The 24296-nt window shown below is 43.5% G+C and overlaps 5 protein-coding genes across 10 annotated transcripts; 1 reads left to right on the forward strand and 4 right to left on the reverse strand.

Annotated features, from left to right (window-relative positions):
• Positions 1–664: 664 nt before the first annotated feature.
• Positions 665–5250, reverse strand: LOC133918256 (protein ACCUMULATION AND REPLICATION OF CHLOROPLASTS 6, chloroplastic-like). The gene is made up of 7 exons (XM_062362034.1): positions 4874–5250; positions 4237–4465; positions 3900–4126; positions 2964–3224; positions 1992–2865; positions 1642–1775; positions 665–1199 (listed from the first exon to the last, which is right to left on the reverse strand). Exons 1-7 carry the CDS (start codon positions 5147–5149, stop codon positions 906–908), a joined length of 2295 nt encoding a protein of 764 aa, XP_062218018.1. The 5' UTR covers positions 5150–5250; the 3' UTR covers positions 665–905.
• A 1829-nt stretch (positions 5251–7079) lies between these two features.
• LOC133918257 (uncharacterized) lies at positions 7080–8488 on the reverse strand. Its single transcript, XM_062362035.1, has 3 exons — positions 7822–8488; positions 7550–7709; positions 7080–7461 (listed from the first exon to the last, which is right to left on the reverse strand). Exons 1-3 carry the CDS (start codon positions 8299–8301, stop codon positions 7283–7285), a joined length of 819 nt encoding a protein of 272 aa, XP_062218019.1. The 5' UTR covers positions 8302–8488; the 3' UTR covers positions 7080–7282.
• Positions 8489–8869: 381 nt separating this feature from the next.
• Positions 8870–9564, reverse strand: LOC133918259 (calcium-binding protein KIC-like). The gene has a single exon (XM_062362036.1). It carries the CDS (start codon positions 9491–9493, stop codon positions 9119–9121), a length of 375 nt encoding a protein of 124 aa, XP_062218020.1. The 5' UTR covers positions 9494–9564; the 3' UTR covers positions 8870–9118.
• Positions 9565–13598: 4034 nt separating this feature from the next.
• On the forward strand, positions 13599–15085 carry LOC133917350 (histone-lysine N-methyltransferase ATXR6-like). The gene is made up of 4 exons (XM_062361255.1): positions 13599–13965; positions 14112–14422; positions 14500–14813; positions 14901–15085. Exons 1-4 carry the CDS (start codon positions 13707–13709, stop codon positions 15058–15060), a joined length of 1044 nt encoding a protein of 347 aa, XP_062217239.1. The 5' UTR covers positions 13599–13706; the 3' UTR covers positions 15061–15085.
• Positions 15086–16721: 1636 nt separating this feature from the next.
• LOC133918260 (serine/arginine-rich splicing factor RS41-like) lies at positions 16722–20639 on the reverse strand. 6 transcript variants are annotated; one of them, XM_062362042.1, is made up of 7 exons: positions 19194–19328; positions 19057–19116; positions 18229–18560; positions 17943–18055; positions 17619–17854; positions 17079–17468; positions 16722–17000 (listed from the first exon to the last, which is right to left on the reverse strand). In XM_062362042.1, exons 4-7 carry the CDS (start codon positions 18036–18038, stop codon positions 16970–16972), a joined length of 753 nt encoding a protein of 250 aa, XP_062218026.1. In that variant the 5' UTR covers positions 18039–18055; positions 18229–18560; positions 19057–19116; positions 19194–19328; the 3' UTR covers positions 16722–16969. The 6 variants fall into 6 exon arrangements, with proteins under 6 accessions (XP_062218026.1, XP_062218021.1, XP_062218022.1 ...); XM_062362037.1 differs by lacking the exons at positions 18229–18560; positions 19057–19116 and adding an exon at positions 20496–20639; XM_062362038.1 differs by lacking the exons at positions 18229–18560; positions 19057–19116 and adding an exon at positions 20496–20633 and having other exon boundaries at positions 19194–19322.
• Between the last annotated feature and the right edge of the window lie 3657 nt (positions 20640–24296).

Below are 24296 nucleotides of genomic sequence, written 5' to 3' on the forward strand. Positions count from 1 at the left end.
AAATGCAACCGTACCGTTCAGCATCTCCATTTCCACTCTCCCTCTCCGGGTTTAAAAAAATCACAATTTTTACAAAGAAATGCTCTAGTAAAACAAATTTAACCATCCTATCTATTTTTATCATCCACCCTTATTCTCTAGCCTCATAGTCTCTGATTACCTACTATACATATAAAACTTATTTTACCAATATAAATTTAAAAAAAAATTATGAGAAAAATTAATAGATAATCTACTCTCTTTTTTCAGATCCCATCTAAAAATTAAACTACCGCATCCTCCCAACAGTACCCCTATAACATACTCATATCTCCATACATTAAATTTTAACTAATAACATTATATCTAATATTTATATTTTTTTTAACATATGAACACTAGCTAGTTTCTATCGGAATGTATTGTGAAACCAAATAGAATTACAGTATTGTTACTACAAATGTATTTTTCAAGGCGAATCTAATCATTTTCCTTGGACAAATCTTGGAGGAAAAAATTAGCACACCCAGACCCAGCCCACAAACGGTCTCAATCACACAGGCAAGGGAGGATCGCCTTGCCTGATGAGGTAAGCAGTGATGCACTGATGCGCTCCACTAGGATCTGATCTTGTACTGCCTTTTCGTTACAGCATCTGACCCAGCAATACTGTCTCCGCAGCATCTGACCTGCCCATCTACCACTGTTTATTTCAATTTATAAAGGATCTCACCTAGTAACAGTACCAAATTACAAATACAAACTAGATACATTCACTTCATGACACATAAACACAATTCTTCACCGGAGGAACTCGTCGCCGATCAACCTAACCAAACTCTCTAGGACTGAAAAGAGCCTGCACTCACTGTTTATTTACACCACAAAACCGAAAGGGGATTAAGCTACTTCTACTGCACGCCGTTCTACGACTTGAGGACTGCTCCTTCGGTTATCCTCCACCCTCCTGAACTCGAGTAGGACATCTCATACCGAGTGGTGTATCGCGTGTCGTATGAATCGTTGTTCTTAGGGTCTGTCACATCGGTAAGTTGCCCCACCTCCTCAATCGTTGCCTCCACGGTTGCCCATCGACCATCCATGGAGACTGTGACACTGTCAATTGACACATCGGATAGTGTGTACTCCCAGAACCAGCCATGGTGCTCAATCTCTGAAGCTCGATCAGTCCATACCTTCAACATGTTGCCATCAAGAACCTGTTGGAATTGGAAATGTCAGTACCAGTGTATGGCTTCCATCATCGTCATTGCAGAGATAGTTATGCAGTGGCAATGAACTATTACAACGACAAGTTAAAAAAGCATGCTTGAGCATTTGAATGTTCTTGAATCCAAAATAGCGTAAGCAGTTGCTGCATTATCTCAAATGACTAGGTTACGAACAGTACTTGATATGTGACATTTTACAATTCCGGTGTTGTAATGAAAATTTGACAAATCTCCGTACCAAAAATAAAAGATAGCACACTATTTCTTTGTTAGTAATCCATTTTTACAGTCATCTTAAGCCGTCGAACAGTATATCGAAGGCAACAGCGTGACCTATAGGACTATACCCAAAGTGTCTCTAGCAACGTACGAAGGTAGTGCATGGGAGTAAGCACTAGCCAGCAACAAAGGTTAAAATTTTGAACATCACCTCTTGCAATGCCGCAACAGAATGGTCTGAACCCAAAGCCTTGGATTTGATACTCTGCCACTTGCGAACAATATCTTCAGCCAACTTTGCATCCATTCTAGGAATTTCTACTGGATCTTCATCTACTGCTGGATCTTGAACAGATAATAATGGACAAACATTAAAAAATATGGTCTTAAACATTTTATGTATAACACTTCTATGATGTACATTACATATATAATAAATAGAGAGAATTATGGTCCCGGAAACATTTTATTGTAGCATTTGGTACATAGCTTTGTTGGAAACATCAACGAAAACCTGTTGACTCCAAGAAAGTAATGCTACTTGATCACATGTTTACTCACCATCAACGGAGTCAGCAACTTTAGCAACTGCAACAGACCCAAGCTCGTTCCTAATAGAAGGAAGTGACTTCTTACGAGGCATGTACTTCAGGCCCATTACTGCAAATAGTGCAAACAATGCACCAGTGGAGATAATCTTCAAAGCAGCATTTTTGGAATCATGGATGGCATTTCCAACAACACTTTGCTCGGCAAGTTTTTCAAGAGATTTCTCAAGATCATCGCTAGGATTATCCGTGGCCGACCTGTCTAGTTTTTCGATCAATGGGAAAACCTTGCTGAATGCCTGAAGAGCACTTGATTTTACCGTACCAAGTGCAGCTGTAGCTTGAGCACCAAGTTTTGCTATAGCAGCAGCTGCAGCCAAATGAGAAGCACCACCACCTTCCATCCTTTCTAGGTAGCTTAAAACTTTTGGGTCATCATAATAGTCTCCAAGCCTGAATTGTATGCCTCGAGTATCTCTGCTCCTTGGGAAAACCTCGGAGACAAGCCAAGTCTCCAAAAGGTTGCAAAGCCCTGGAAGAAGATCATTCTCTTCGTCGATACTAGAGTTATTCACAACAAACTCAATAATTTTGGGATCTCTATATGGCGAGGACTCGTTATCAATTCCAAGCCACATTCTGCAGTTGCTAATATCTCCCACCAGTAATGAGCACAACGCCCTTTCCAATGCGAGATCCATCTCGTTATCATAAGGATATTGAGAGCCTATATTGAACTTCTGAAGTTGTTCGAAAAGGTCATCTGCCATTATGATGAATTGTGGCCTTTTACTTGCAATTGCTTGAGCAATATGTGCAAGTGCCACGCTGTAGATTTCAAACCATTCAGGTGGTATGCTATTCGGTGTTTTAGAGAAGAAATCCATCTGAGATGTATAACAGAAAATGAGTAAAGGCATCTAAAAAGTGTGCTCAAGTAAAATGTACAAACTGCTGCTGCTCATTAAAATTGGCATACACAAACCTGTTCAGCTGACGTCATCTGCAAAAAAGCCTCATTCATGAAGGCCTCACGAGAAAATCCTCCTCCAACAGTAGCAATACCACCTCTACCAACACTCCACAATATGTTTATTGCACCTTGCAGACCTTCTTGGCGTTTATTTTTATGTTTTTCATCAATAGGAAGAGCAAGAAGCTCCAATACACAACGAGGTGTAATCTCCTCCAAAGTTTCATCAATCTGTGTAAGCAGTTCAGGTGCAAGATTGCTTGCACCATCCTCCTAAAGTACAATGTCTATGTTAGTACTGCTTCCTAGGCATCTCTCTAGCAAAGATACAACTTATGGACTTCATGGTGATCTTCACACACTGATTTAACTCTATCCCGTTCAAATTCCATCCACGTGAAAAAGTAGATAGCTAAAAGGTAAATATGACTATAGGTTTATTTGATCATTTAGCAGCAGCCTTTTTAGGTACAATAGCATGCCGATAAATTTGACAATGAGAGGGGAAAATGAAAAAAACTAAAGCATTCACCATCTCTAAGCAGTGCCGGTCAATGGCTTAATGCCAGACAGGCGTTACGGCATATAGGCTAACGGCTGCACCATAATGTAGCTAACGATTAAGACCAAACTGGTGTGATTTCATGAAACCCAGTATCGTTGCACAATAACATATACTGTTGTATCTGATGCTTACCACAACAGGGCCTTCATTTACCAAACAAAATAATTGATAATCAGTATCAACAGCAAGCAATTGGATAAATCTAGAACACACTGACCTACAATGTATAGTATATACAAATATACAATGCTAGGAGAACGCAATTTTTATCCCTAACTGAGAACATGTCAGGTTAAGATTAATTAACAAATGTATGTGCAAAGCCACCTTAACACATGTTAGATCTGTAATGCAACATTTGATATGGAACCAAATTAGTTCACCTGCAGGAGCTTGAGTGCCCTCTCGAGCACCTCACAGCAGCGGATTACATCTGGAGGACTTGCTACCATTGCATCCCTAGATAGGTCCACATAAGCCAGTGCCATCGCTAGAACCACATCCTGCTTGAACCGCTTGGGAGGCCGGTCCTGAAGCAATTGCTCCCCAATTGCAAGCACTATCTGTGCCTCCCCAGCCTCCTGAAGCACACACAGCACACCTGGAACCTGTTTGGCAAGCCACCCAAGAGAGGTAGCAACCAGTTATGTCCCAGTGCTATTTGGAATTACAGAAGATCAAATTGCACTGTTTGTCTGTGTGCTGCCCTACAATCTCACCTTATCCAAGCAACATCCATGGTGAGTGCCGCATCACGGTCCTCAGAAAGTGCACGGTCATACTCGGTACGGGAGCTCTGGTTCGTGAGAGCATCATGGGCAATCTGCAGCATTTGCCGGCGGCCAACAAGAGCATCTGTGCTGTAGCCATACTGTGGTGGCTTGGCTATCCGCGCCTCAAAGGCTCTCCTAATGCCATCACCAAGGAAATGTGGTTCTGCCCCAAGAACCTGAGCAGAGCCAGTCCAACAGATCATTTCCCTAAATCAAATATGTGGGTTCTTTTTGTTTGCGTCACTGGGACACAACCATAAAACTCTCTACGTAGCGCCATCTTTACTGACTTAAGTAGGGTGCAATGTAGTTGCAGGATATGATGGATTAGAAACCCGAAGAATTGACATTGCTATTAGTTAACCAGCCAAAAAAAAAAACAGTTGAGAATGCAATTTTTTCATGAAACTGCGGTAGTTTAATAACCTAGCAACAAATCTGAAAATGGAACGAAACGGGATGCTGCGGTGCCATTCTACAGCACAGTATTATTCTATCCCCTGCTAAGAAGGTTATCCCTCTTCTCCCCTATCAATGATGCCCCAAATCACACGAGATGCCCACGAAGAAACCGACGGCCTGACCTTGTAGAAGTCGACTGGGAGGGGCATGGCGCGGTCGGCGGCGTCGGGGAGGAGCGGGACGAATGGGGACGCGGAGGAGGAGGCCGCGGCCGGCGGCTCGGCGGGGGCGGCGTTGGGGAGGAGATGGAAGTCGGCGAAGAGGCGGTCGGCCCAGCGGCTCGCGGCACGGCAGGCGAGGGGGGCAGGCGGCTGCTTGGGGCGCCGGCACGCGGGCGGGAGGGAGAAGGCGAATGGCGCGGAGTTGGGCCGGGCGAGGAGGCTGTGGACGCCCTCCATTGCCGGCGGGGGCGGCGAGCTCGTGAGCGAGGGTTTGGCTGCCCTGTGTAGTTGCTGTTTGTTTTCTTCTTGTTGGGTGATTAGGACGCAGGAATGCCAGACTTGGGTTTTTTATGTGTGTGCGCGCTCACTGCTCAGGGTTTTTTTTTTTTTTGCAAAATTGCTAATTTCTGAACAGTTTTGCAAACATACTTTTTTTCGAATAAATTGATGATTTATCACTCAAAATCCTCCAAAGGACACCTTGCTTAGGGCACAAACGATGCTAGTGCTTAAGAAAAGAGAATGTTAAGTGTCTATATAAAACTACAATTTTCAATACAAACAAAGATTATATGTACTTAAATGTGGTTAACTATTTTATTAATACTAATATAAATAACGATACTTAAGTAAGCATATTATCCTCCGTTTAAGTATATGTATCAGTGTAGTTGAGGCACCTCCTCTAAACACCATATTGTACATGCTCCCTGAGTCGGACAGGACTCAAAATCAAGATTTCTAGCTGAGGCCGTATTGAGCTATTATGAAACAAATAATTGATCCAAGAAGCCTAAGTTAATGAAAAAAAGTTGATAATTTACTTAGGGCCTGTTTGTTTGCATGTATAGCTCAGTCTGGCTCGTATCTAGTGAAATGAGATGTAATAGGGTTTGTTTGGTCGGTTGCACGTATTCAGTTTGACCGAGAAGAGATTGTGTTTAGTTACCGTATGAGCATATGTTGTATGAGATTCAAATAAATTAAAACATGCACAATTATTTATACAACACTTGGATGAATCTATGCATGTTTGAATTTTTTTTAATTCAAACTGAATTAAAATGAGAATATCACATGAAATGATAAAAATACATATAAATAAAGCATTACAAAGAAACTTATTTTTTCACCAGATAATCTAGGGTTAAAAATATTTTTATAAATTATTATATCACATAGTAAGAATATTAGTGGGTTTTTTTATTTTTGGGAATTTATTTGAGGCATAAAAAATTAATAGAAGTTATAAAAGTATGCTTCTTTGGAGAATTTTAATTAAATATTGGCTTAGGTTTCTTAGATCAAATTAATTAAAATAGGTTGCTAGTGAGCTCTAGTTTTCTCATAAAAATATTTAAAATTATTGAACCACTATTATATTCCTAGATAAAATTGAGAGTTAAATGAGAAAACACATGTACTTACGCCCCGCCGGGCCTGGCTTGTCAGAAACGGTTCTCATTCGCGTTTCCATCATACCTGGCCCGAGCACTCCGGCTGCACGATCGGAGCCTGGCCCAAACGCTTGACCATGCAACCGAACACCCGGAGTTGCATCTGCTCGGTCTGACCGCCTCTTTCACGGCTCCTTTGCAACTCAGAAATTTCCTTGATTGATGCATCAGTCGTACTATTTCTTGTAAGAGGATTGCTTTCACGTACAACCCATTCAAGTACAATCATGTACTTAAACCATCCGATTCATTATGAACTTCCAAGTGATTTTACCTATTGGATCCTGATCTATACTCACGCTATACTTAAATGGTCGTATATGTAATAGCATCTCCAATCAAACTCTCTTCTCATCTCCTATCCTATATTTAAGCAAAAAATGATGAAAATTGATCTTCAACCGACTCACTATCCGACCCCCTTTATTTGAGAAGTCATCAAATCTCCTCTCTCACCCCCTACATTTAGGGACTCCTCATCCAACCCCTCATTTGGGAGAGAGGAGAGAGAGTTACCGGATATTAATAAAATAGAGTTGATTCGAATATAGGAGGTCAAATATGAGGGGTTAGTTGGAACACGTTAAGAAATAGAAGATGAAATCTGGATGAAGGGCCCCTCAATAAGATAAATAGGGGTCAAATATGAGGACCTAGTTAGAAATGCTCTAACAATTTTGTTCTCGTAAAATCTTTGTGACATCTGCGTGTTGCAAAACGAAACGGACCCTTACTTTTGGCATCAAAAACCTTCGGCTCACAGCCTTATGAACAGACACAACAAGCCCTGTAGACGGAGAACGAACTGAGCTGGACACACGACTATCAACAGCCTAATGGAAGAGAAGAGACATGCAGAGCGAGGAAGAAGGACGAGCATCAGCGAATCCGGCACGCATCGTTCGATGGGCACTCATGGCCAGGTGGTGAACTCGAAGACCTTGCCGACGATCTCGAGCCCGGTGGGGATCTGCCAGATGAAGAGCAGGACGTTGAGCGCGTTGAGCGCGATGTGCAGGTTCTTCGCCGTCTCGTTCCCCTTCTGCATCGCCGGGACCAGCGCCGCCGCGCTCGCCCACAGCACCGTGATAGCTGCATTGCATTCATCGAGTTCGGCGGAGTTAGGTGACCATATGCATGCATCGGGACGGGGTCAGGGTAAGCGTGCATGGCGACGGACCTGCTCCGGCGAAGAGGTGGGGTCCCGGGAAGAGCTTGCCGGTGCGGAACCAGGTGTTGAGTGCGCCGCCGACGGATTCGAGCACGCCGAGGCCGAGCAGGATCGACCCCGCGTTGAAATGCCGGTCCCGGAACGACCCCTTGAGCAGCTTCTTGCGCTCCTGCATTGATGCACACAGCAGCTGGTTAATTTTATTTCGTCTCTGCAATGTCACTAGCTCACTCCCCGTAATCATGCTCTCGATTTGCAACGAGTTGAAGTCGATTGGTTACCTCCGTGAGCTCCTCAATCTCGATGTCGACCGGCGACATGGCGGCGGGCGGCGGCGGGGCAGAGGCGGCATCCCCGGCGCCGACCGCGGCCGGCGCAGCGGCGGCGGGCTTGAGCTGCCTCTTGAGCTCGTTGATCTCGTCCTGGATGGTGCGCACCCGACGCCACTGCCAGCCGAGATATCCCGCCCAGAGCGTGTAGGCGAAGAGGCCGCCCATGACGAGCGGGTGCAGCAGCGCGAAGCTGCGGCCCTCGAGGATCCCGAAATCACCCCCCGCTGCCAGCGCGTCCGGCGGCAGCGCCAGCATCAGTGGCACCACCGCCGAGGCCGCCGCCGCCGCGCGCAGCGGCGACGGCAGAAGAGCAGCTGGCGGAAGGGTTAGCTGCTGGTGCTGTTTGGGGTTGTTCTTGGAGGGGCCAGCGGCGGCGGAGCATGAGACGGGGAGGAGGCGGGCCCGGACGACCGTGAGCGGCGCGGCCATGGGTTCGTTTGTGTCGTCTGACGGTTGCCGGCCGGCCTCCTTCCCTCCCTTCGCTTTGCTCTGCTCCGCTTTCCCGCGCGGGCGCGATCGAGCTGTGGTTGCCTGGTTGGCGGGGATGGAGAGGAGGAGATAAGGGGAGCGAGAGCCGAGTGGACGAAACGAGTGTGCTCTGCCTCTGCCCGCTCCACCACTCAGTACTTATGTTTATCACGACTCTTAATTTGAGTTAAGATTCATATCAAAGGGTAAGTAAAAAATTATTAATTAGGTGAAAGAATCAATAAAAAATTACTAATTAGATAAGAGAATTAAAGGATATAAATTACTGATTAGATAAGAGAATTAACGGATACATGAGTGTCGGATGTGATCATGGGAAGCATATAGAGTTGTATTTACAGAGATGCAATCCAAAATGTTATTGTAGTACCGGACTTCTGAAAACAAATTACAAATACCCCTATAAGTTTCCTTTTTTACATAAATACACTGTATAAGTGTACCGTGGGTTGATTGTCGATCCATATTGTTTTGACAGGTCCACTCAAACGAGAAAGTGAGAGATTAGTTGAGGCCTGAGCAATATAATTTTTTTAGAAAAAGTTACACAAAATACACACACAGTCCCTTGTTACTTATATTACATGGAAGAACAGTCATAATACGGTAACAATCAGTCATAATACAGTAGCAATGAGTTGATGAGGTACGTACAATTATATTCGTGACAGTAATTAAAATAGGGCTTACAATCACGGCACAGGCCAATATATAATAAATACATCACGTGCGGTGGGACGCGAATGGCCGGCGGTGCCTAGGCCGGCGGCGGCGAGGAGGGGGCCAGCAGCTGCAGCTCGTCGGCGATGGCCTCCTCGAGCCACGCCTCGGCGTCTGCCATGATGCCGGGGCTGAGGCGCACCATGAGGACGCAGAACTCGGCCTCGCTGAGCGCGCCGTCGCCGTCGTGGTCGCCCTCCCGCACCATCGCCGCGGCCTCCTCGGGCGTCATCCCGGCCACGCCCAGCGCGGCCGCCGCGCCCCGCCGCAGGCTCTCGGCCGTGATGGCGCCCCGCGAAGGGTCCGCCAGCAGCCGGAACCCCGCCCGGAGCTCCGACAGCAGCCCCGCCGTGCCCAACCGCCCCGCCATCACCGGCAGCAGGTCCTCGTAGGCCTCCCCGCCGCCCGCCATGGTCCGCGCGCTCTTCTTAGTTACTTTTCCAAGCTACGGCTGCGAGCAAACGTACAGCTTCTGTTGACATTGGGAGCTAAGCTGCTAGCTTCTGCTTGTGTATAAAACGAAGGAAGCTTCGGACGATGTGCCCGCGGTGCGCTGCGCCTGCGGCTCTCCCTGATCCGTTAGGCCGTGATCAGACAGAACACAAGGTAGGCGGAGAGGATTTTTTATGATTTAGAATTTCCTTGTAAAAAGTTTTTTTTTCTTCAGTGTTTTAACCGTTTTACTTTACAATTTTTTTCACAAAAAAAGTACTAAGGTCATTCCTTTTGAATTGGATTTTCTTTTTTCTCTTTTTACGAATTCTTTCGACGATGAGAAAAAAATAAAAGAAAGAAAAATAAAGAAAATAAAAACGAAGAAGAGAATCAAAAAATAAATAAAATAAAAAGAAAATATTTAGAGATAGTTTTAATGGTGGACAGGCTTACAAAAATAATCTTACAAGATCTCATTTTATACATATAAGAGTTAAACTTAATTTATCATGTAACATGTGGTATTTTATTTTCATTATTGTTTTCCTAACTACGATTTTTCTAACTCATCCAAATATTTTAGGACAATTTAGGTTACATATCATGTCGTAAATTAGATCTAGCTTTTAAATACATAAGACTAGATCTTATATGATTATTTTTTGACGGACCTACATTAGAATAAGCGTGTAATAACTGTATGTTTTAGTAATTATTAAAATTTTAAAAGTACATGATGTATTCTAACTTAACGTACCATATATATTTTACGGCATCTTTTCACACTAGTTACTACTACACTTCACCATCTTAAAAACCAATTAATTTGTAATATCTTCATTTTTAACTATACATATCTATTATTAAAATACGGAACCCACCACCGGAACCCACAAGTTGTTTGTGCAGGACCACGATAACGGCATGGATGGTCCGGAGGGGCAGCGTAAGCGGCGTTAGGACGATGCCATCTGAGGAGAGCTTCCCGGAAGCTTCGTTCGGCGGAGATAGGAGATTTTTGTCGAGGCCCAGTCTCGATCTGCACCTACAGACCGAGAAATTTCAGAATTTGATACATAATTCACGTGCCTCTCTGAAATTAACATCTAATTCGTGTGTCTTTTAAAATATAACACTGAGTATATAAATTTCTTTAGAATGTGATATCCGCGTCAAATGGGTTGGCGCGGAGGTGCAAATTTCTCAATTTTGTGTTTCTCTCCGCTGGGTCGGATCAATATACCCTTTTGGACCCCTCTGGCGTGGAAGCATAGAAGTTCCGTGCCAAATCCTTCGGCGCGGACAGCTCACCCAGTCAGTCTCTCACCAAACTCTTTGTATCGCTGGCGCTGGACTGTGAAACCTCCGCGCTAAAGAATTTGGTGCGGAAGTCTCCACAGGGGCATATTAGTTAGGCCCGGTGGAGAGAAACACGAAATTAAGAAATTCGCACCTCCACGTCAAAGAGTTTGGCGCGGATGTCACATTCTGAAAAAATTCGCATGCTCGGTGTTATATTCTAAAAGACACGTAAATTGGATGTTAATTTCAGAGAGACGCAAATTGGATGTCAAATTCTGAAATTTCTCCCTACAGACCAAACTCCGCTCCCTCTACGTTTTGATTTGAATTTGATTCTCGCCGCGGTCCATCCATCATTCAGTCTTCAATTTCGTCTTGATTTGATTCGGATTAGTTGATTCGATTTCTTTTCGCGGAAGGGGCGGGAAGCCCGTTTATATTATAGTGAAGAAAGCATATTGCTTACACCCCTGATTTGCAGTCAGCACCCTGGGAAAGCACGAAATTACAGCACAGTCTACAGACAAAGCTTCCTCAGTTACAAATATTTCACAAAAAGCCCTAGAAAACACAGAATTTGCGTGTAAGCATAATCGGATCTCCACCATCGTCACACTCCATCCTCTGGCTCGCTGGACCGCCGTGCTTGCTCCTGGTGACGGAGAGTGCCGATGACTGGACCGAAGACACCCACCGAGGCTTCTGACGGACCCAAAGCTTGGGAAACAACGCAAGTGACAGCTCCCCGAACCAACCATAGGGACGCATGAAGAGCTTTCCAACGAACATCAGCAAATTCCGTCGTCAACCTCGCCGGCTTCAAATTCGGCGCTGTTGTCGGACTCGGCTGGAATGGCAACCTGAAAAGTCAGTCTGGCGCCGCCAGTTTGAGAACCAGCGACCCAGAGAAGCAAAATCCCAACACTGTAGCCCTGAGATACAGTTTGGCGCCACCGACAAGTACGATGGCCCAGAGAATCAAAATCCTTCCCCAGGGGCGACGAGCTCGTCCTGCCCAACCGCAAGAGAAAAGGAACTCATACTATACCTTCCCAAAGTCCTCGCTGTAGAAGACATCGTCGCCGGCATCGGCACTGAGGAAGACCATCCCGGCTTGGACACCCGGCCATGGGGAAACCTAGAGTTAATACTAGCTAGAAAAGAAACCCAGCGATAATAGTAGCTAATTGACACTCCAACTGATGAAATCCCGGCTCGCCCTCCTCCTATGACTGACAGGATACAGGGAAATAAATTTTATAGAATTTTTTTATGAAAGAACTTTACGATATCTGTTAATGACCAGGTAAAAAAAGAGAGTAGATATATGTATCATATAGAAAGATGTCTTTTGTAGAACTTAATCTTATAAAATTTGTTTTATAGAGGAGAGAGATCGATGATGGAGAATAAGCAGAATCTCCCTTTGTTGCCTGTCTCTACCTTAGTTCATTCGATGTTAATAGGGGTCTAAATGGCTTCAACCTTCAGGTGATGATATCTCTAATATGACCGTAGTGTATAATAAGTATATATTTTGCTGCTTGCACTGCACACCAGAATTGACCAAAGTAATTGATCAATAATAAAAGCAGGCCATCAAATGGTGTGTTTGGTTCAGAGAATGGAGTGGGATGGGAGGAGACGATCCCTGTTTTTTTGTTTGGTTCAAGAGCAGCAGAGATAGGATCATCCATTTTAAGGAATATTATCTCAATATGCTGGATGAAAATATCCTACAAATCGGTGGGAAGAAACCATCTACCTTTACTAATCATGTTCATTAGTAAAATAATTAGTGATATTAGTATGTTTATATTACTTATTAGTATATATTACTATAAGATTGGAATTTGTAAGAATTAATGTGCTAATTAGTGGTAATCAATGAGCTAATTAGAGTATGATTAGGGTTAATTAGCATATTTTATTGTTAATTAATAATGACTATGGCAAGAGTAACATTAATACGTGTTAGTGCATGCTGATTAGTATATTATTAATAATTATCATTTAAAATTAAAAGATATAATTAGTTGATGATTTTCATTCCCATCCGTTCTTATCTCTCTAACCAAATAAAAAAGAGTTTCATCCTATCCACCAACTAAAAAAAGAGATTATCTCATCTCTAAAAATAGTGATGGCTCTATCCCATCCTACTTTTCTTTCCAATCAAACACATCTTAACATGACTTACAAACGCATGCATGTTCACTTGTTAAGATCTACCGCTAGCTAGCTGCTGGAAAAAAAAGAATCCTTAGATGGCCGAGATCAGATTGATCATGGGATGGATCTAGGGATTTCAATTTTATTTTATTTTTATTTTTATTTTTTATTTCTATTGATGAAAAGATCAAAATTTTAATTATTTTTTGCTCTATGGATATCGATAAAAGAAAATTTTAAAATTAGATATTTTATTCTTCTCTTAAATTTCTAAAATTTTGCAAACAAAATTTTAATCTTTGGATGTCTTAAATTCCATGGATGCGAGTCGCTGTCCAAGGAAGGAAGCTTCCGAGAAGCAGAGAGCTCTGGTACTTTACAACAAGTCAACAAGACGCGGGCGGGAGTCAATAGGTTAGGTCCGTGGACGGAACGGAACGGAGGATTGGATTTGGATCTCCAGCCCGGCCCATGAGGATTGAATTTGGATCTCCAGCCCGGCCCATGTACTCGTCTCACCGAGCGAAGCAGCTTTCCGGCTCCGACCCGGACCCGCGTAGACCTCCGTCTTCCCGCGAAGACGAACCCCCGTGCGCGCCAAAACCCAACCCCTTTCCCGCCGCCGCCTCCATTTCTATTTACCCACCTCCGCCTGCCTCCTCACCTGAGTCAGCCCTCTTCCTCTCTGCCCTCGCGCGCGGACTTGGACGCTGCAGATGGGCGCCGCCAGTCAGCTTCGCCGCCGGACGCGCGCGCTGACGCCGCCCGGGGCGGAGGCCGACGTCCGCTGCGAGGCGTGCGGGTCCGGGGAGGCGGCGGCGGAGCTCATGCTGTGCGACGGCTGCGACAGGGGGCTCCACATATTCTGTCTCCGCCCCATCCTTCCCCGTGTCCCCGCCGGCGACTGGTTCTGCCCCTCCTGCCGCTCCGCGTCCTCCAAGCCCACCGCATCCTCCATGACCAAGAAGCCAATGCGTGAGTAGCCACTTCTCTCTCTCTCTCTCTCTCTCTCTCTCTCTCTCTCTCTCTCTCTCTCTCTCTCTCTCATCGATGCGAATGCAATATTGCAATGCTAACGCCTTTTCTCAATCGGAGATTCGTTTCGATCTGTTTGCGCGCAGAGTTCCCGCTGGTCCAGACAAAGATCGTGGATTTCTTCAAGATCCAGCGAAGCCCGGCGGCGCCGGAGTCCTCGGAGGTGAAGAAGAGGAAGAGGAAGCCCGCGGGGGCGCTGGTGGTGTCCAAGAAGAAGAAGAGGAAGCTGCTGCCTTTCAACCCCAGCGACGACCCCGCCCGGCGGCTCCGGCAGATGGCGTCGCTCGCCACGGCGCTCACGGCCACCGGCGCCGTCTTCAGCAACCACCTCACCTACCAGCCCGGCATGGCGCCGCGGTCCGCCAACCGCGCCGCCCTCGAAGCCGGCGGAATGCAGGTCCTCGATGACTCGAATTTTACCACTACTGATTCCACCACCATCTCCTTGTTGCTGATAAATCTGAATCTCATCAGGTGCTGCCAAAGGAAGACGTGGAGACGCTGAACCTGTGCAAGAGGATGATGGAGAGAGGGGAGTGGCCTCCCCTCCTCGTGGTCCACGACCCCATCGAGGGGTTCACGGTGGAGGCGGACAGGTTCATCAGGGACCTGACCATCATCACCGAGTACGTCGGCGACGTGGACTTCCTGCGGAACCGGGAGCACGACGACGGCGACAGCATGATGACCCTGCTCTCGGCGTCCTCCCCGGCGAGGAGCCTCGTCATCTGCCCCGACAGGCGCAGCAACATCGCGCGCTTCGTCAACGGCATCAACAACCACACGCCGTAAGTAGAGGGAACGTCATTCCCAGCTCCGCAGTGCATCGCAATGAATTGGATCTGTGGCTGAAGCTTGGGACATGTTGGTTTCAGGGAGGGGAGGAAGAAGCAGAACCTCAAGTGCGTGCGGTACGACGTGGACGGCGAGTGCCGGGTGCTGCTGGTGGCGAACAGGGACATCTCCAAGGGGGAGAGGCTCTACTACGATTACAATGGCTCCGAGCACGAGTACCCGACGCACCATTTTGTCTGAGCAGTGAGCTGAGCTGAGCTCCCTAAGTGTGACCAGTGTCGATTTGGATTCTCTGATTTTACACCCTGAAGTCAGTGAGCAACAGTAAATGTGTCTGCTGCTACAGTAGAAAATAGTATCTCTGACTTAAATACTATGTAGACTTACTGTTCATCAAAATAATATTCACGTTCACTGTTTATGACGTTACTGTATCACTAAATCTGTTACTTTCATTCCATGTCCAACATTTCACACAAGTTTTAAGTCACGCTACAGTACCCTTGATTTCAAACGGTGTGAAGTCAAGGTAAGCTAAACATTTACTAACTTGCATATTCATGTAATCTTAGTCTTTATCGGAAAAAAAACTTGTATATTCATGTAACCAAAGAAAAACGATTTGAGCCGACAAACATCCTTCTGATTAGTAAAACCAATGAAGGGAATTGTATTGTCATTGTCCCCTGCTGTCAGACTTTTTTTTACTGTATGCCTATCTTCTGCTATTGTTTTCATTGTCCAAAGGACATGAAACAAATTGTTGAGAGTGAGGCCGATGTTACCTGGTGTGTTCGCTCTGGCCTCTGTCTAAACAGAGTGCCTTCGCCTCCCCTCCGCCTAAGCAGTTCCCCGGCGTTGCACGCCAATAGCCCTCCAAGCGCGCCTGCTGCAACGGCGGCGGCGCCGTCCTGGCACCGCCGCGCCATGGAGCTCGGCCCGTCGCAGCATTCCGTGGGAGATTTCCCTCCGTGCACCTTGAATTGATTCATCTGTTCGATCTATTGGGAATTCAAAGCGTTACACGGTCTAGCCAAACGCATCTCGTTTTTGCGAATGGAGTGGGATTTATATTAAACCATATACATAGCACAAACTCTAACTTACACCAGGACCCTGAAAGAAATAGAAATAACAACCAGACCCTTCTCCATGGAAGGATCCTGTCGACTGCCCAGACACACCGCCGTAGGGACGCAAACGAAGCAGCAGCCGATGTAGTAGCTCAACCCTCTAGTCAACCTAAGCGACGAGCCCCAAACTTTGGAAAAAGCCGCAAAAACCAATGTCTGGAGCTAACGGCTGGGATGCATCTAACATACTGAAAGCATATCGATGACGTTATCGTTGAAGTTAGGCAAGGAAACTAGATCGGCCACCTCCAGCGATCCAAAAATAGTTCGACCTTCGCCAGAGCAACACTGGGCGACCCGAAGACAACAACAACAAACAACAAAGGGATCAAAAGCATCCCCTAAACACAGAAATCCTACAACGCCACTTAGTTAAATAAGAGTCTTATAAGAGTTTGCACACACGGGCCAAACCACAGCAGTAGCAGCAAAATACCAAACCTCGCCGTAACAGTCGCAGCAGTATATCTCGTTTTTTCCTCTTTACACTTACGGTAACAGTGTAATTTGATGCCCGTACCGTTTACGTTTACAGTGTTTGGGCCAAACACTAGCCATTTAGTTATTTGATACTGGGACTCGCATATGTAGTCGCTGCTGTTTATTATACTGGTAAGTGTGAGTAACACGGCAAAATTGCCTACAGGCTTGCATATGTAGTTGCTATCGTACAGCAGCCAATTTTGCTTTGCTACAAGAGCAAGAGACAGGAATAAACTAACGCTGGAGATGAATGAATAGCAGAACCAGAAGAAAAAAAACAAGATGAAGCAATCTAGACATTCACCAGTAACGCCAGAGTCAAGGTAGAAATAGAAATACGGCAATAACAAAGTTCTGCCGAGTACCGAAAGATACTAGTCGACACATGAGTGTGCATTCCGGAGTTGCTTCATAGTGAAACGGGAAAAATTAAAGCTAACAGAGATAGTACAAATGTTTTCTGCTGCCTAACATCACCAACTTTAACATGACACTAGCTCGCGCATTCATCAGTAGCGGGTGGGTTCAACACTTTAATCTCTCTCTCCTATTGCAGGCGAGCGGCTACACAACGAAAACAAGTGATTCAGTGTGAGGCTTCAACAAAGCGCTAAGATACGAGATGACACCGAGAATACTAACCTGGGGGGCATGTCATAGCCAGGACTAGCTTCACGGCGCTCACGACGAGGACTAGCTTCACGGCGCTCACGACGTGGACTAGCTTCACGGCGCTCACGGTCATAGTTGGGGCTGCCCCCCTCATCACCTCTGCCACCACCATTTGGGCCTCCTCCACGGCCATAATCAGGGCTATGTCTGTCACCTCCCCTGCCGTAGTCTGGGCTCCCCCTCTCCCTGCCTCGGCTGTGGTCCAGGCTACCCCTCTCCCGTCCTCCGCCATAAGGACTGGGAGACCGCCTTCTACCTGGGGATCTCTCACGACCTCTACTGTCTGGACTGTATCCATTCCCTCTTTCATCATCATCACGAAGTGCATACTCAACAGAGACGACCCTGTCCATCAGAGTGCTGCCACGAAAGAGTGCCAAATTCAGTGGAGGTTGTTCCGTGCACGGTGCACCTACTAAGTTCCCACTAGGGATATGTAGCAAACTAGCAATAAAATATCATGGCTAAAATTTTCTGAATAAGCAAATGATAAGAAGCATGAGCTAGTACCTTCCATTAGTACCCTCCAGTGCCCTAGTAGCATCCTCCTGAACCTCAAACTGGACAAAGGCAAAGTTCTTTTTGATTCTGACATTGGCGATCCTGCCATATTTTTCAAAGTGCCTCTCCAGATCTTTAGTTCTTGTGTTCATTGGATCAAAGTTTATCACAAACAAGGTTTTGGTTGGTCTTGCATTGTTTGGGGATCTCCTCGAGCCGCCTCTTCGACCAGCACTGCGATCCTCCTACACAAATAATAGATGATAATTGAGTATAATTAGACAATAGGCCACTGAGTGCTAACTGGTCAATATTTTATTCACATCTGCACACCTTTGTCCACTCAACTCTGATTCTCCTTCCTTTCCTGCCAAATTCAGTTCCATCAAGTCTATGGATAGCATCTTCAGCATCACGTTCATCCTCCATGTAGACAAATGCAAACCCTTCAGTGTTGAACATACAAAAGAAGAGTGACTGATTGTTCAAAGGAATCACAGTACGGTACAAATCCTAGAGTAAACAGAAAAGGAATCATGAGGTAATCTCTACAACGAAACTTTAGTAAGATCACCTCACAAATCTACAGACTGGTATGCTAGAATAAACAGGAACAGACCTTGTATATGTCGAACTAAACGACGTCACATTACAATAATCCAAACATTCATGGTGCATCAAAGAATTGGTGGTGCAACCTCCACTCTTCTCCAGCCGACCATAAGATTGGCATGGTTGGATTGGCGAGGAAATGGTGATCGGGCAGGGGAGGAGGGTGCAATGTTGATCGTAAAAGTAAGACATCAGTCACGAGGTGGTCGTTTCCAAGTGAACAGATGCCATGGTGGACTGTGAACTCCTGGAGATGGACAAGAGATGAGGTGGGGCTCAGGCAGGAAAGGTAGAGCCCAGTCCATCAACCAGGAAGAGCACATAAGCTCCATGATATTCCTGCGGCAAAGAAATGATTGAGTACTGGACCTAAATTTCAAGGAAAAACTTTTCTAAATTTATCCTGGTTCACACTTGTCCATGACTTGACAATATAACATAAACATCATCTGATTTTTCTGAAACTCCTCTAGCTTCAAAGATGAAATAACAACTTGGTCAATTTGTGGCATCCTGCACCAGGCATGGCTGAAGGAAAATTTTGACCATCTCTGCCACATCATGGATAACAGTTTCCACTTGAAACCACCAGATCTTGTTAGTCAATTGAACACTCTTGGAAGAGTTATGTAAGGATCACAATGGTAAACAGTTTTTTTTTAATAGAAATATGTGTTCTGTTTTTGGACCGACTAAATTATCTAGAATTTAAAACAATGTAAATCCAGCTGCATTGTCTTATGAATCTATTCAATAAGGCTTCAGGAACTAAAATGAAGAAACAAATGCAAAATCCTCAATTCTGAGCTGCAAATATCTGCAATGCAGTAGTTACCTGACTCTTGATGTTTAGTCACTTAATGAACCAAAGCTCTGGTCCTTTGACCCAAAACAACTGATAAGTACAACGCCAAATATTATTTTGCAAAAAAAGCATAGATTTAAAAACAACATGGCAACGAACAGACTAACCTGTCTTCAGATCCACTCGTTCCACCCTTCCATATTTGCCGAAAGCACGCTCGATCTCGGATATGCGAACATCATAGTCAAGGTTCCCACAGAAAACTGGCCTCATTTTACTGGACAAAATACTATTATCTGAATCTATAAAACAAGTTAAAAAAACATTAGCTCCTGCATACGAAACAGGAATCAAAACTTCAGCAACTTCTAACAGCATTTCACCCAAAAAAAAAAAAAAACCCGGAGAGGCAACATCGGATGTTTACAGTCAATCAAACAGAAAAATCAACAATCAAGAAAATTGAGAAATCAAAACGTCACCTCCAGCTTTCCAAGAGATTAGCACATTTGTGGTTACTTTTTAGGACACGAGCTATGCTAGCTTCGGCCTTTTATCCAAGTGGGAAATAAAAATTGTTGTGACGACTACACGTCTGAAAACTTAAAAGGTGTTCCACAGAACAGGTAATACAACCTACCAATTGGTCAATGTTGATGTGTTTTATCAATACATGTGATACCGGTCTAAACAAACACGCACCCTTGCACCTGCAATTGGTTGGGTTCACATAACAATTGCTCCAAAAATTCACACATTCTGCATTGGATTACTTCAAATAGGAGTGAAGGAAACTGAACGAGCTTATGGCCAGAGCAATAACTAAAATAAACACTAGCAACACAGGTGAGCAAAAACCAACACAATAATGCTGCCTTGTCACTTCTAAAATGACACAGCCAATTAGTTAATGATCACTACAAGCTAGTCTATAAACAAAACAGCAGCTGCAAGGCCCATTGAACAGACCAGCTGCCACAGGGACTCGCTCGCTGAACCCATTCAAGACCTCCAAACTTCTTACTGACTACCAAGCCAAGCATCAAGCGCCTGGAGGGGACAAGGGGCAGCCCAAAATCAAACCAAACAAGCGATACATATCTCCGCCGATCTATTTAGATCTCCCCTTTCTACAATCCCGAATTCCCAGCAAACCCAACCACTAAACCACCCAGTTACTAAAAAAACCACGGATGAAACGAGAACTCAATCACCAAATCAACTATTAACCTCGCCACCACGAGCAATTCAAATTTCAAACAACATACATACCTCACATGCAGGACTGGGTGTCTGCTTTACAGATCTAGCTCAGTTCGCAAGAAAATCCGCAACAAACTGGATAAATTGGTTAATTGGAGCACCCACCCCAGAGACAGATTTGGATTCAAGGGTTCACAGCCAAGAAAAGAAATCGTGCGGAACAAAAGGAACAATCCATACGAGCAAGCTAGGCTAAGGTTGCTCACCACGGAGACGTCGATTGGTTCGTGCCTCGCCGCCGCCGCCGCCGGTGGAAAGGGAGAGGAAGGAAGGGAGGGGATTAGGGCTGGAGAGGCGACTGAGTATTTCAGATATTTATTTCGTGAGTTTCTTCAGGCATGAACTTTGGACTTTGGTTTGCTTCATTTTACAACTTTGCCACTGTGTTGGGTTGGCTAGCGGCTCCTGTGAGCGCTGCCACCCGGTTTGACCTTTGTCTCACGCAGGATTTCAAAATTCATCGATATTCGATCGAAATTCGTGATATTCAATTAATTCGGCCTGTCTCAAATTCTGAAATTGATCGGTTTTTAATTTGAATTCAAAAAATATTAAAAAATCATAAAAAAATCGTAAAAACATTAGATCCAATTTTAAGACCTTCTGTGAAAAAAAAAATGTCGTTTGCATCATATTTTATAGGAATAAAGTTTGAAAAGAAAAAAGAAAAATTTGAAGCGTTCAGCTCATTTATTAACTCATGTTAAGGAAAACTTAATATGTAAAAACATATTTTTCTTATATAGGGTGTATCTTAAAAGGAATTGTAAAATTAGTCTCACTTCATTTAGAGTTATATTAACTTCTCCATGATTTTTACAAAATTCACAAGCATAAAGTGAACATGTTAAAAAAACAACACTGTAATTAATTTTTCCATATCTACCGTTATTTTTCTTAATAAAGCATAGTATATGTAAACTAATAAAAGTGGTTTTCATTAATTTTGGAGGTATGACGAGTTATTTATGAATTAATCTAGTTGCAACATATTTACTCAATCATGCATGTTACAATAACTATTTTATGAGTTCATGTATTTTTAAAAGACATAGAGTCATGTAAGAAGACTAATAAAATTGATTTTGTGATTTTTGGATTAGCAAAGAATTAACTATGCATTTAATTAGGTTTAGCAAATATATTTTCATAGAAAATATATAACTTTTTCATGAGTATAAATACTTTTATCATATATATCATGTTACAAGGAAATCAATAAAATTTTGTTTCATTTTATTTGAAGCTCAGATTAATTAGTTATCGATTTTACAAGTTGAGCTATTTTTTGGTTTTTCTTGAATTTTACTGAAATTCGATAAACCGAATAGTTTTCGATATTCAAGTGGTTTTTTTTATCACAAACGAAATACGGGAAATGCGATTGGTTTTTGGTTGTTTGGTCGGGTACCAAATGGTTCGTCCGAATTTTGTCTCCGATTTATAAATTTGATCAAGTGAATTTGGCTGAATTCTAGTCGAATTTCAATTAAATTTTTTGATATTAGTGAATTTTGGAAAATTGTTGGGTCCCAATTTTCAGATCTCAAACAAATTTGTAAACCTTGGTCTCACCGGGGTTTATTTCCATAATTAATTTAATTGTTGGCCTTTCAAGCACAGAACCACGATGGGACTACGATGTATCCGTCGTTTATGGAGTTTTGGATGATTATATAGATCTCTCTAGAGATGATGCTGTCTATGTGTGTAGTTTGTAGATCTAGATGTGTGTAGGTGTGCGCGTGTGAGGGATAGGTGTGTGTTTTCGTGCATATTCAGACACTACAAGTTGTATCGGATGAGAGGCGACAAAAAACTACCACTTTTGTGGTTTTGCCCTGCCATTTCAAAATATTTAACAAATTTAACTTTGCTATTTAAACGTTGATTGGTAATATTTTGAAATAGTATGGTTCCATTTACTCAATACTGCACGTTACAATAAATATTTTAAGATTTCATATATTTTTAGAAGATAGAGGATCATGTAAGAAGACTAAAAAAAAATTGGTTTCAGGTTTCGTGATTAGTAAATAATTAACTATGTATTTAACTTGAATTAATAAATGAGTTGCATGTTCTTTTTTTAAAAACTTACTTTTTATGAAATATGATGCAAATGATATTATTTTTGAAAAAAAATTCACAGAAGGTCTTAGAATTATCTCTAGTTTTTTTTAGAATTTTTTTGTGATTTTTTTTTAATTTTTGGGGGTGTTTTTTAAAAAAAAGCTAAATCTTTAGAGGCTTTTTTGCAATAAAACTACTTCTGAAAAGAAAGTTAAAGTCTAAGTGATTTTTAAGAGGTTTTTGCATTTTCCCCTTTTATCGGAGTATAATAAATGAACCTATCCATTGGGCTGTTCCGCTGGGCTTCTTGCCGGCTTAGATCAAATAGTTTCCGTGCTTTTGCTGTGACAAATTGTACCATACTCCTTCCGTCCAAAATAAAAACAATTTACAAGGTGTATAGCATTATCTTAGCACATAGAGCTGGGAAGGAGAAAATCTTTTGGCTAAAAAAGCAAATGGGTGAAAACATATAAATATCGAGTGTCGTCTTTTAGATTCTATATTATAAGATTATTGTTGATCTCACCATTTTATTAGTAAAAACTACCGTGTGTCTACGTAATATCGTGAAATAACTTCTCAATGGGTGGGATGATGAGATCAATCATAAACTTCAGATAAACGTGATTCACTGTTTGCACATCTACACTTATTTGCTAGTTTACACTAAAATTTATCACGGAAGGAGACATCAAAGATGGATGGACTATATGTTATGGACGGAACTAAGCCCATGGCGAGATAGGCTTCAGTCTGAGACATAAGAATTTTACTAAGTTATAGCTCAGACAATAAAAGCTAAATCTGTAGTGATATTTTTATAGTAATTTAGACTGTTGAAGTTTAAACTAAGGTGTGACTAAATCCAGGTTCCGCTACTTCTTTCGTGTAAGGAATTTCCATAAGAATTGAATTGCTTGCTCATAAGTACATGTTTTATCAATCCAAATTTGATGGACTCGCATACGATTAAAGCTTAATGTCACGCCCATGCTTGCACCAAGTTCAGCTCGATGTAGAGTAGCACGTGAATCTCGAGTCACCTGTGATCAGCGACGGGATCCAACAGGGCTGGAGGGCTCTAAGGCTTAGATGTTCTTTCAAGGATAAGAATTTTTTTACAAAGTGATTTTCGTTCTTTTCAGTATTTCAACGATTTTTTTTATATTTTTATTATAAAATAATTTTAAGGTTATTTTTAAACGAGATTTTCTCTCATTTTCACTTTATAAATTTCTTCAAAACGAAGCCACTGAAGATGAGAGAAAAAAAACGAAAATAGAAAAATTCATAAAAAATTAAATAAAAGAAATATGATTGAGATGATCTAATTCTTTGCTAGATGCACCTTCATTGAAAAATAGGGTGGTCAAGGTGTAGAGAAAAGAAGACGAAGAAGAAGGGAGAGAATGTGAGAGGAGGAAAACCCAAATGCATTTGAAAGTCATCCCTAATCCTTAGTGACGTGGCAATTCCCCTACCATCTTCATAAAGCACGGAGCGCGTTGGTGAGACGGCTCGCCGGATTGGCGCGAAACGGGCCCGAATTTTTCGTTCCCGGAGAAACGGAGCGCGCGGTCCACGTGGACCCTGGCCGTGACGTTGGACGCAAGGCGTCGCGGCTTACGTGGACCGGTCGTACGGAGGCCGGATCGGTTTTGGGGTTAGGCGGTTGATGAGGTCGCTTCCCGTGCTTAGCGCGAAACAGAAAAGCTGGGATGGACTTGGTGTGCCAGATCAGCGCCATTCCTGGCTGACGCGGTGAGCTTTGGGTTTTGCTGGAATGGTCTCTAGTGAAAATAAAAAATTACCGAGGAGTAAAGTGTAGCTTGATAGTGCTGACAAAAACTTGACGGTAAATACAAGAAGATGACCCTATGCAAAACCTTACTACTAGAAATGAGACATTGTATCTATCTAGCAAAAAGATG

Source organism: Phragmites australis, chromosome 5 (genome assembly GCF_958298935.1).
Source record: "Phragmites australis chromosome 5, lpPhrAust1.1, whole genome shotgun sequence".
NCBI lineage: Eukaryota > Viridiplantae > Streptophyta > Magnoliopsida > Poales > Poaceae > Phragmites > Phragmites australis.

Excerpts from the sequence above, each read along its gene's own strand:
- LOC133918256 (XM_062362034.1), bottom strand. The coding sequence starts at position 5,149 with ATGGAGGGCGTCCACAGCCTCCTCGCCCGGCCCAACTCCGCGCCATTC. Across the intron at positions 3,225-3,899 it reads GGGCACTCAAGCTCCTGCAG|GAGGATGGTGCAAGCAATCT; the intron begins GTGAACTAATTT and ends ATTGTACTTTAG. Across the intron at positions 2,866-2,963 it reads AGATGACGTCAGCTGAACAG|ATGGATTTCTTCTCTAAAAC; the intron begins GTTTGTGTATGC and ends TATACATCTCAG.
- LOC133918257 (XM_062362035.1), bottom strand. The coding sequence starts at position 8,301 with ATGGCCGCGCCGCTCACGGTCGTCCGGGCCCGCCTCCTCCCCGTCTCA. Across the intron at positions 7,710-7,821 it reads AGATTGAGGAGCTCACGGAG|GAGCGCAAGAAGCTGCTCAA; the intron begins GTAACCAATCGA and ends GCATCAATGCAG. Across the intron at positions 7,462-7,549 it reads CCACCTCTTCGCCGGAGCAG|CTATCACGGTGCTGTGGGCG; the intron begins GTCCGTCGCCAT and ends AATGCAATGCAG.
- LOC133918259 (XM_062362036.1), bottom strand. The coding sequence starts at position 9,493 with ATGGCGGGCGGCGGGGAGGCCTACGAGGACCTGCTGCCGGTGATGGCG.
- LOC133917350 (XM_062361255.1), top strand. The coding sequence starts at position 13,707 with ATGGGCGCCGCCAGTCAGCTTCGCCGCCGGACGCGCGCGCTGACGCCG. Across the intron at positions 14,423-14,499 it reads TCGAAGCCGGCGGAATGCAG|GTGCTGCCAAAGGAAGACGT; the intron begins GTCCTCGATGAC and ends GAATCTCATCAG. Across the intron at positions 14,814-14,900 it reads GGCATCAACAACCACACGCC|GGAGGGGAGGAAGAAGCAGA; the intron begins GTAAGTAGAGGG and ends TGTTGGTTTCAG.
- LOC133918260 (XM_062362037.1), bottom strand. The coding sequence starts at position 19,299 with ATGAGGCCAGTTTTCTGTGGGAACCTTGACTATGATGTTCGCATATCC. Across the intron at positions 18,056-19,193 it reads ACGAGTGGATCTGAAGACAG|GGTTTGCATTTGTCTACATG; the intron begins GTTAGTCTGTTC and ends TCAACACTGAAG. Across the intron at positions 17,469-17,618 it reads CTGGAGGGTACTAATGGAAG|CACTCTGATGGACAGGGTCG; the intron begins GTACTAGCTCAT and ends CTTTCGTGGCAG.